General features: G+C 42.9%; 1 protein-coding gene and 1 long non-coding RNA gene across 2 annotated transcripts; both read right to left on the bottom strand.

The window, feature by feature from the left end:
• Positions 1-365: 365 nt before the first annotated feature.
• Positions 366-2,375, bottom strand: LOC119743244 (uncharacterized protein K02A2.6-like). Its single transcript, XM_038219648.1, has 2 exons — positions 2,136-2,375; positions 366-1,976 (listed from the first exon to the last, which is right to left on the bottom strand). The coding sequence occupies exons 1-2, from the start codon at positions 2,373-2,375 to the stop codon at positions 366-368; spliced, it is 1,851 nt and encodes a 616-aa protein (XP_038075576.1).
• Positions 2,376-5,334: 2,959 nt separating this feature from the next.
• On the bottom strand, positions 5,335-6,869 carry LOC119743386. The gene is made up of 2 exons (XR_005273013.1): positions 6,675-6,869; positions 5,335-5,443 (listed from the first exon to the last, which is right to left on the bottom strand). It is a non-coding gene; the product is annotated as an uncharacterized LOC119743386 (long non-coding RNA).
• Between the last annotated feature and the right edge of the window lie 4,623 nt (positions 6,870-11,492).

The following is an 11,492-nucleotide window of genomic DNA, read 5'->3' as shown; positions in this document are numbered from 1 at the left end:
AAGTCATACCTCTGTACCCTGAGCAGCAACCGTTGCACTCTGAGTGGGCAATCGTTCAGTGGCTTCTCTAACAGACTGATGAGAGGCATATGGTCCGAAGACTATCCCAATAAGCTCCTTCTCTATCTGCGCATAGCGAGTATCTGCGCTTGTCATGGCTCTCGATGCATAGGCAACGGGTGACCACTTGTCGTCATGAAGTTGCAGGATCACTGCTCCCAGACCGTCCTTACTTGCATCGGATGACAGGCGTATTGGGCAATTTGAGTCATAGTACTGAAGAACTGGGTCCGTAGATACTGTAGCCTTCAGGTCGCTCCATGCCCTCTCCTGTTCTGGACCCCACTGCCATTCATTGTCATCTTTCAGCAGTGCTCGAAGCGGGGCTGATTTTTGCGGAGTCCCGCGATCCACTTGGCCAAATATGTTACCATGCCCAAGAAGCGCTGAAGCTCTTGCTTGTTTTCTGGTTTGGGCAGGTTCACTTGACGTGCTGTTTCAAGTGTCAGTCGTAGGCTGCGATCATGGGCCTCTTTGGTTGCTCCATAGATGATGATGTCGTCAGCGAAGGTACTGACACCATCGATTGACTCGAAGATTTGGTGAACAGTTTTATGGTAGACCTCTGGTGCTGATGATATGCCGAACGGTAGTCTTGTATATCTGAACCTACCGAACGGCGTGTTGAATGTACACAAGCGACTGCTTTTGTCGTCTAGTTGAAGCTGCCAAAATCCTTGTGATGCATCGAGTTTGGAGTAGTATGATGCACCAGCAAACTGTGACATGACTTCTTCTCGTGTGGGCATTTTGTAGTGCTCTCTTTTAATGGCACGATTGAGATCTCTCGGATCCATGCACACACGAATGTCTCCATTCTTTTTCTTGACAACGACTAGGGAATTTACCCAGTCGGTAGGCTCATCCACTCTGCTGATGACGCCAAGACTCTCCATACGTTCAAGTTCTCTCTTAAGACCATTATGGAGTGCGAATGGTACTTTGCGGCAGGCATGTACAACTGGCTGTGCTGTCTCATCAATGATGATTGTGTGCATCCCTGGCAAACAACCCAGTCCTTCGAATATGTCACCGTATTCGTGTAGCAGGTTCGCGTAGTTGTCGTTGGGGTCTTTGGGTTGCTCCTGATTCGTGACAGCACAGGCTACTTTGACAAGCCCTAACTGTTCGCATGCTTGTTTATCACCTGGGACGACGAAGAACAGCACTTTGGGTTTTCGTGCTGCATGGTCCACAGTCACTACACACTTGCCTTTGACGATTATCTGGCTGTGGTTGTAGGCTTTCAGTGTCTCTGTGGCTGGGTGTAGTTGTGGCTTATTTTTCAGCCGACTGAAGTCTGTCTCTGGCAAAATGTTCACCTGTGCCCCTGTATCCAATTTGACAGGTATGATTGTTCCATTCATAGCGAGGGGAAATATCCAGTCATTTGCTTGTGTCTTGACTGAATCTACTGTAATGGTGTCCAGAAAAAAGTCAGTGTACTCGTCATTGTCTACTGTGTGCACTTGGCCCTGTGCGCGTTTCTTGAAGCAACACTTGGCAAAATGATTTTTGCCTCTACAGTAAGCACATGTTTCACCGTACGCTGGGCATTTTCCCGAGACATGCCAGTTGTCGCAGCGTCTACAGTGATGTTTGTCACTAGTTTGTTGCTGTTGATCATTTCTGGGCTTCCAGCGACTGGGCTTTCCTTTAGGTGCATTCTGTGGCTTAGCTGTTGCCTGGGGTTTTCTATTAGCTCCCTGCGGTTTTGGTTTTGCAGATGGATTTTTCTGCACGGCATGGACTGTTGGAGTTGTTGATTGTAGCTCCTTTGAACGCTCTTTCACTAGTTCAGCAGCCTTGCAGATTTTGACTGCTTTTTCAAGAGTTAAGTCTTCCTCTCGAAGCAGGCGTTCTCTGGTTACATTAGCGACGATGCCACATACCAGTCTATCTTTGACCAGCGAATCCTGTAGTGTGCCAAATTCACACTTTTTGCTGTGCTTTTTCAGTCTAGCGAGTTACGCGTCAATGCCTTCACCAGGTTGCTGGCAACAGTTATTGAAGTGAAATCTCTCCAGTGTCAAGTTGGTCTTGGGGGTGCAGTATTTCTCTAGTTTGGCCATTACTTTTGCCAGGCGCATGTTATCCCCTTCCTGGTCGCCCTCTTCATCCCATTTGAATGTATTGTAAACGTCAAGGGCTTGCTCACCGATAACATGTAGCAGGATCGACGTTTGTTGTCTGTCGTCCTTCTTCGATGCCCCAATTGCATCGATGTATAACTGAAAACGTTGTTTGAACCTTTTCCAGTTTTCCGCCACATTTCCGGTAAGTTCAAGTGCGCTTGGCGGCGGCAGTACATCCATTACTGCAAGAATAGTTGATCTATTGCGGTATTGTACAGTACGTAATACACACGCTGAATGTACGTGGAATTTTCCAGAATAAGCGACAGATATTCTGCCACTTTGCACCTATTTTCGCTGGTTTTGCAGTCACTGTCTCTACTGAAATACCTGTTCAGGTGAGTCCCAAGGGTCCTTTAATACTTCTGACACCATGTGGTATTACTGACAAGGCTGGAGAGATTATATATCGGCTTCAACACGGAGTGATTTATTGACAATCGTCTGATTGCTTTACAGGGAGGTTGCACACATAACACACTAGTACAATTGTGTACGTTGCATACGTAACCAAGGATAGACATGAATAGACTTGTACCAGTCATGCGTTATATCACAACAGAGGTAGATTTGCCCCACTACTATCCTTAAAATCAGACAATGTGGAAGAAATCTACTCCAGGTTTAAGGAGGCTACGAACAAGACAACTGAAGTAGCAGTTGGTTTCAAGAAGCGCAAGCGAGTCGAAGGCTTGTCACCAGAGATAGAGGCTGGATGTGAACAACGCAGACAAGCCAGACTAAAGATGCTTACAAATCCAACGAACAAAGAAACCCGGGAAAACTACAAACGTGCTAATAAATTAGTGACAGCTGCAGTCAAACAGCAGAAAACAGCTCTACTCCAACGCAAGATAGAACAACTGGAAGCAGACTTCAGAAATAACAACACCCATTCAAGAGCGTCAGAGAACTTGAAGGAAGACCCAGAAAAGGGCTGAGCGCAGTAAAGGACAGAGAAGGTAACACCCACACTAATAAAGAAGAAGTTCTAAAGTGCTGGAAAGATCACTTCTGTACACACCTCAACACAAGCTTCCCCCATGAGCCAGAATCCTTACAAGAAATACCTGCAGCCCTATCAGATGAAGACACGACGACCCCAGCAGAAATAGCTCCAGAAGAAATACTCCGAGCAGTCAAAAAGCTGAAGCTACATAAAGCCACTGGTATAGATGCCATCACAGCAGAAGTCTTAAAAGCGGGAGGAGAACCGATGCTGAAGATGCTGTTAAAGATATTCAGTATCATCTGGACTACCGCAAAAACGCCAAAAGACTGGTCACAAATGCTAGTTACACCTAGTTACAAATCCAGAAAATTTCAGAGCCATTGCTCTACTGTCAATACCTGGTAAAGTCTTTAGTCAAGTTCTTCTCAGGATGAAGAGGAAAAGGGAAGAAGCAATAGGAGAAAGCCAGTTTGGATTTAGACCGGGTCGAGGTACTGTCGATGCAATATTCATTGTCAGACAAGTGATGGAGAAAGCCCAAGAACACCATGTGCCTCTGCACTTCGACTTTGTCGATTTCAAAGCGGCTTTCGACACAATCTGGCGGAAAGCCCTTTGGAAGATGATGCTGGCCATTGGGGTGGACCCGAAAATAGTACGCATCATAGAAGGTCTGTACAACCACACCAAGTGCGCAGTATTGATAGAGGGTCAAATCACGGACTGGTTCGAGGTGAGGGTAGGAGTAAGACAAGGATGCCATCTCTCCCCCACGCTATTTAACATCTTCCTCGAGTTTGTCATGAAAGAACTGAAAGAGCTAGACGCCTCTTTAAACCTCACTGACTCCGGCTGCATAGACATCAGATATGCGGACGACACAACCCTGCTGGCAGCCACCTCAGACTCTCAACAGAGCAGCTAGATGAAGCATGTAAGAAATGGGACATGAACATTAATGGAGCGAAATGTAGAATCTTATCCCCATCAGATGAAACAATTACTCTTGATGGGATACAGTTTGACTCCACGAGTAAATTTGTGTTCCTCTGAAGCATGGTACCAGGCAGCTCTGAAGACATAGAAAGAAGAATTTCCCTAGCTTCATCAGCATTCGGGAGACTAAAAACATCAGTCTGGAATAACCGAAACATCAGTACCTCCTTAAAGGTACTCATCCTTCCTATCGCGACATACGCTGCAGAAACATGGACCCTCAAAGCAGAAGACCATCGTAAGCTGGAGTCCTTCGAAATGCGCTGTCTAAGAGCTATCCTCGGAGTGACTCTCCGAGATCGACACACCAACATCACAGTGCGGGAACAGCTGAAAGTGAAATTCACGATCACAGAAGTCATCAGGCGAAAGCGGTTGAAGTGGTTTGGCCATGTAGCAAGAAGGCCACCGGACAGCTATGTCGCTAGAGCATACCGGCAGGACTTCACGAACCCAAGACCTCGTGGCAGACCTCCAAAGAAGAGGATCTCAAAAATTCGTGAGGACACCGGCTTTCCTATAGCAACAGCCGAACGCCGAGCATCTCACCCGTGAGGGCATTCCAGGTTGTCTACAACAGGGAAATAAAGGGAAATAAAGTCCGAAATCCGTACCAAGTTGAAAAATAGTAGCCTCCACTCAAGCCTGGAAATTTAACCATACTCCTAGGAAAGCGCACAAAGTACCCAAGAAAGTTGTGTAAACAATATTGGTATCATGTTGTAGCCCGGTTCATACACGGCGCGAAAGTGAAAGCGAACGCGAATGTGTGACGTCATTGCAAGTATTCGTGCTGCGAATTCGTAAAAGTTGAACATCATGACTTCAACTTGGGCGAATTTCGCAGCGAATGTTTCATGACGTGAGATTCGCTACGCATGTGCTTTCGCATGAAGTATGAACCGGGCTTTGCGCGAATGTGCTCCCGGCTGCATTCGAACTGCATTCGAATTGACCAATCACTGCGTTAGTCCTGATTTGGGAACGAAATGACGTCACGATTAAGTAAAGTTGACTCCAAGACAAGATAAGTTTGCGGTAGCACCATGTGAATAAATTTTTTTTCTGAGTATGTGTTTGTAGCCAAGGGAAGAGTTTTTGGTTTGGTCTAGCAGGGAACTCCTCATGTGGCCGAAGGCTACTTATAGTTAATAAATATTGATGTGAAGCGAGTGGACACGGAGAGATGACTAGATTTGATTAATTTATTCGGATGAATCTATACAAAATATACAGTTGTGGCTCTCTCGAATATATATACCAAAAAAAACGACAGTCAAATGGGTATACAGTTGTACGTCTGTGGAATTAAAGAAAACAAAAATGGACATCTCATTAGTTTGTTATCATTTAAAAGTACATGTACATAGCAATTCAATTCAGCATTTACAGCTTAGCTCCGCAATGTAAATACGTTAATTTATATGTAACAGTACCATACAATCCTGAAAGAGGTTCAATATATTTTCTTCTCAGAGTTCCAAGGATATGCAATAAATGCATTAAAAAATCCCAAATCCATCCATTAATAATAGGCCAGCGAATAATTATTATTGTCAGAGTCCGTGTCCTTTAGGACACACCGTAGTGTTTATGCAAAACCGTGATTCCATCATGTCTATTTATATCACATGTGACTTGCCATCTTATAATGCGCTGTGCGAAACGGTCCTTTTCGGGTCCGCCACCAAACGTGTAGGTAGTTAGATTAAATCGTGTCCCAAACTCTAACTATTAAGGATAAATTTGCTGGATATATTACATAATTACTATGCCATATTCTCTCATTATCATCCCTGTTTCCATTGTGCAAATCTCAAGTCCATGTGCTGAATCGAAAAAGGGTAATTTGGGATTTATTTATCGTATCAATCTGGTGAAAACGTTTGCGGGTAAAGCACATGGTTGTATACAACGACTGTTTCATGTCGGGTACATAAAATTACTGTTGCATGTTTTAATCTTAGCTTTTTGCTGATAAAATTGGAAAAACTTCAACATCCAGGAATTTAATTATTTAACTGAAGCTATTTGGAATGTGTACATATATTTGTAAAACTTGCCATCGTGGAAACTGGTTGCCATCCATTTAATTTTTCCTTGCTTAACAAAATCCAATCAGTTACAAAACTAATAAGATAATTCTAACATTTAAACTACTATTTGGCGGAGCCTCATGGTGCATAATACTGCCCATGGTCTCTGAAACAGTGCTTTAGTTTACTTAAGCATCAGGTAATAAGAGAAACTTGAAGAAGCACGTTCTACTTTAGTTATTGCTTTACATTTCTTGCTAATTCACCTTACAATTATGGCCAATTATGCCTAAAGCTGGTGGGAAAAGGTGATATTTTATAGCATGTATTCCCTTTAATATCGAGAACACTTCTCTTTCAAGCATAATTACAATTGAAGAGAATCAAACCCTTTGTATTATGTGAAAATCTATCCATAGTATCTTTACACAAGGCTTCTACAAAATTTACAATAAAAAATGGAAAGAAAGATATAAAAATTAGGTGTGTACTCACCGCCTAGGCTGAACAACGGTCGTGCCACCACCAAACGAAGGGGAAATTGTCCCCAACTAGCTGTAGTTGAGCTATAATCAGAGCACTTCTAAATTGTAGGTGTGGTCTGATCGCAAGCAAGTGGATGAGTGTCTCTAGCAATGCCTTGTCATGACACGAAAGCTAAGTTATGCAGCACGCAATGCAGCTCAGAAAGTGTTAACAATATGCTGGAATGCAAGGTATGTTGGAATGTTCCTGGCCAATGTAGCTAGTTATGCTAGAATGTGATTGCAGGAAAGTTAAGGAACCAAGCGAGGGCGTTGCAATAAAAAGTTTCTGTAACTACAGAGGGCGCTAATTATGTTATCAAAATAATGGCTCATCATATTGTACAGCCTATGTACTATGCTTATGATTATATAAGAAATGTTACCGAGACCTGTCTGTTGTAAAACACGACAGGTCACACTCACCCCCTAATTTAAAAAAAGAGAAAACTATCCGAGGAATAAGTAGACTATGAGGAATAAGTAGCAGTAGTTAGATGGTAGTATGTACAAGTTCAAATTTCTGCCTCTACAAATGCCAACTTATCCTAGAATCTTCCTAGAGGATACTGCATGGTGAATACCTAGTGATCAATATCAATTAGAAATATCTCGTAGTCCAGACTCAGTATATCACTAAGAGCGAGTTGACCTCATGGACTAATATAAAGATGTTCTTAATATCACAATAAAGATGATAAACTAGGCTACTATTCAAACCAAATGTCCCCTAGTATGATAGAATAGGGCATGTAAACGGCTGATAAGAAACTTCACAATACCTAAAATTTGCTAATTAAACTGACAATGCGGTCACATCTAAATATGCGAAGTAACCTCGACAATATGGCCTTATTTTAAATTTACTTCAATCTACCCTTGATTAAAGCTAATTTATAAATGTATGTTAAAAATATGTACAAACTTCATAACTAAACCACTGTAGTCAACCATCCAATGACTTCATGAACGTTACAACATCAACAATTCTCATCCTGTGTCGCCAACACCACTGAAAACATGGCTGGATCAATATGACAAGGACACATGATGGAAATAGCCAGAGTAAATGAAAATATCCAACTATTTGTCCAATGTTAATTGCTACAAGAAGGATCACAAGAAAGATCAATAGCAATATTATTTGTCTGTTGCTATCAAATGCGATATGTTGGCGATTCAAGACTGAGCGTGGTTCACGATGTGGATTACTGTGTTGACCCTTTGTAGTTCGTCGAGATCGACGCAATGCAACTGGAGGTCGTTGTGGAAGTTGACGTCTCAATGAAGGTTTTGGAGGGGGTCTTGCCTCAGGATCTGGGGCAACCGGTCAATCTGGCTCTGGAACCGAATCCACAACTACATCCTCAGCCGGCAAGAAAACTTCAATGTCATATTCCGAGTCTGAACCAGAATCTGAGGAACTCACCATCACCTTATCTATTTCCTGACTTGGAGAAGGAAAGGATGTTGGGATTGTAGGGACCAATTTCAGCTCAGCAGAATTCACGGTTTTTTGTTTACCGCTTCCATCTGCCAGTTCTATGAAGTACACAAAAGAAGTCATATCTGGTCGCTGTACTACTCGATATATGTCTGGAAAATAATAGTCCTGAATCTTACTTCTGCCACGACTATGTTTACGAAGGTAAACAAGATCACCTATTTTGAAGATGTTGGGATTAGCTTTGCGGTCAAAGTGTTTCTTGCTCTTCCTCAACTGGTGCTGTAGCTTGGTTTGTGCTAACCGGTAGGCTTCTTTAAGTCGAGACTGATGAAGTAGCAGCCAATTGTCGTCAGAACCCTTTAACACATCTGTGTTTAGTAACAAGTCAACCGGCAAGAAAGGTTGACGACCAAACATTAGATAAAAGGGAGAAAAACCTGTAGAAGAGTGTTCTGTGGAATTGTAGGCAAAGACTAGTTCTGGTAGGTACTTTGGCCAAGCACGTTTCTGTTCGTCTGACAGGGTACGAAGTAGGTTATGCATCGTTCTGTTGAATCGTTCGCATTGTGCATTGCCCTGAGGATGATATGCTGTAGTTCTTGATTTGTGGATGTTGTAGAACTGACAAAAGTGCTGAATTAGCACACTCTCAAACTGACGACCCTGATCAGAATGAATACGTCGAGGAACCCCATATTTCATGAACCACTCTTTGACTAATGCAGCAGCTGTAGTCCTTGCAGTTTGATCCTTTGTTGGAACAGCTACAGTGAACTTTGTAAAAATATCCGTGATCACCAAGACATTTTCTGTATGGTCTGTGGATGGTTCTAACAATGTGAAATCAATAGCAATGATCTCCAAAGGCTTTGAGGCGACCAAATGTCCCAGAGGATTTCTCACAGTTGGTGTAGGTAGTTTGGCAACTGAGCAGCGCTCACACTCATGAACCCATTTCTTCACATCACGGTACATATGCGGCCAATAACAACGACGACGAACCAATGACATTGTTCTCTCTTCTCCTTGGTGCCCAAAGTCATTATGTAAGCTTGTAAGAATTCTCGACTTGAGTGATGAAGGCAGAACTAGCTGATGTAGTGGACCAAGTTTAGGATCCGTTACCTCCCTGTACAAAACACCATTTCGAAGTGAAAGATTTAGTCTGTCTCAAAAGAACTTTTACAGCGGACGATTCTGTTTTCCTACTGGCTTTATCTGCGTCTTTGGAGTTGTGGTAACCTAAGTAGCGGTGTATGTCTGGATCAACTTCCTGTAATTTGATCAGTTCGGAATTTGACAAAGATGGAAAGGCAGATACAGTGGAGCCAATTTCTGCTTGAATTCGCATTGGACCAAGGTCAACGACATTCTCCGACATTTTCACCTGCAAATCCACTGGCAAAGGAGTGAAGGGAAACTGAGCATTTCCACTTATTGCTACCATTTCAGAAATTGTGCAGCTGTCTTCAGTTTCTATCGAGCACTGTCGAGATAAGCCGTCAGCATTTCGATTGGCACGACCAGGACGATAGACTATATTAAAATCAAATGGTGCCAGACTTGAAACCCATCTCTGTTCTGTTGCTCCAAGTTTCGCTGTGTTAAGGTGACTCAAAGGATTGTTGTCGGTTCTAACAGTGAAAGTAGATCCATATAGGTAGTCTTTGAACTTCTCTGTTATGGCCCATTTTAGTCCCATCATTTCCAGTTTTCTTGAGCTGTAGTTTTCCATCTTTTTCTCGTTTTCTCGAAGAGAACGACTCGCATACGCTATGACCTTTTCCTGATTGTCCTGGATCTGAGATAACACAGCACCTAACCCACTCAGACTAGCATCTACATCCAAAATAAAGGGTTTAGTGAAGTCTGCAAATGACAAAATAGGTGGGTTAACAAACTTGGATTTCAGTTCATCCATGGCTGTTTGACATTCTGGAGTCCAATGTTTTCGGAAAACTTTTGGAGAACTGCTACGACACTGACCAACCAAAGTATGTAGTGGCTTCGCAATCCTTGCAAAGTTAGGGACATAACGTCGATAATAGCTCGCAAAACCTAAAAAGGCTCGCAGCATCTTGACTGTACGAGGAACAGGCCAGTCGACAATGGCTTTGGTCTTGTCGGGATTCGATGAAACACCATCTTCAGATAACACATGACCCAGATAAGATATTTTCTTGCAGAACAAGTGGCACTTGGAAGGCTTCAACTTGAGTTTATGTTCTCGCAGTCTGTTAAAAACAGTGTCAAGATGCTGTAAATGATCATCAAAGGTCTTGGAAAAGATGCAAATGTCGTCAAGATAGACAAAGACCATCTGATACATAAGATCTCCCATGCATCTCTGCATAAGTCTCTGAAAAGTAGCTGGTGCTCCACAGAGGCCAAATGGCATTCTAGTATATTCGTATAACCCCATAGGTGTCACAAATGCCGTGTTTTCCTTATCTTCATCTCTTACTCTAACCTGATGATATCCACTGGCCAAGTCCAAGGAAGAGAAAAACTTGGCACCGACTGGAGCGTCAATGAGTTCATCAATACGTGGAAGAGGGAAAGCATCTTTCTTTGTGACTTCGTTTAGGCGCCTATAATCTACACACATACGTAAAGAACCATCCTTCTTCCTAGCCAACACAATGGGAGCGGCATATGGGCTAAAACTTTCATGTATGATGTTGTGGTCAAGAAGTTTCTGGATGTGTTTCTTCACTTCGTTGTATTGATTAGGTGGAATGCGCCTGAATGTTTGTGCTGTAGGTTCTGAAGTTGTTGTTTTTATGTGATGTTCTACGGTGTCAGTGTCACCTAGGTCAAGATCATGAGTGGCAAACACATCTCTATGTTTTTCTAGCAACTTCTGTATCTTCTCCATCTGCTGGTCGTCACCCTCAAACTCAGACAAATCTATTGGAACTGGCAAGGCGGTGCTCGTATCTGCTCGATCGACACGAATTTCACTTGCAGTTACTGTGAAATTTAATTCACCTGAGTCCTGCCCCACACTGTCAACTGAACGTAACACTCCAAGTCTAGTCTTGGGATGGAGAGTATAACCAGACCTAGAAATGTTGTCTATTCTCACCGGAAAAGACTTCTTCACTTCAACTAATGTAGAAGCTACAAGAATCCCTACAGGAAAATGATCGCTGTTCCGCAGTGGTTCGACTACTGCCAGTTGAAAAGGAAGATCTTGTGGCACTCTGGCCATCACCGTCACTGACGTTTCTGGAGGGATGTATACCACCTGGTTACAAGATTTTACAATGGCAACCATCTCTTGCTCCTTAACCTGCGCCTCAATCTGCATGCTCAAAACAGATCTTAGAAAATGCAAAG

The sequence above is a fragment of the Patiria miniata genome, unplaced genomic scaffold (assembly GCF_015706575.1).
Source record: "Patiria miniata isolate m_02_andy unplaced genomic scaffold, ASM1570657v1 HiC_scaffold_6, whole genome shotgun sequence".
Taxonomy (NCBI): domain Eukaryota; kingdom Metazoa; phylum Echinodermata; class Asteroidea; order Valvatida; family Asterinidae; genus Patiria; species Patiria miniata.
Note: the sequence above shows the minus strand (reverse complement) of the source record. Positions and strands in the feature narration are given on the sequence as shown.

What these genes read in the sequence shown, in the direction of transcription:
- LOC119743244 (XM_038219648.1), bottom strand. Translation starts at nt 2,375, where the DNA reads ATGGATGTACTGCCGCCGCCAAGCGCACTTGAACTTACCGGAAATGTG. An exon ending in ATAACATGCGCCTGGCAAAA is followed by an intron (nt 1,977 to 2,135) that starts GTAATGGCCAAA and finishes GGCACACTACAG; the next exon opens with GATTCGCTGGTCAAAGATAG.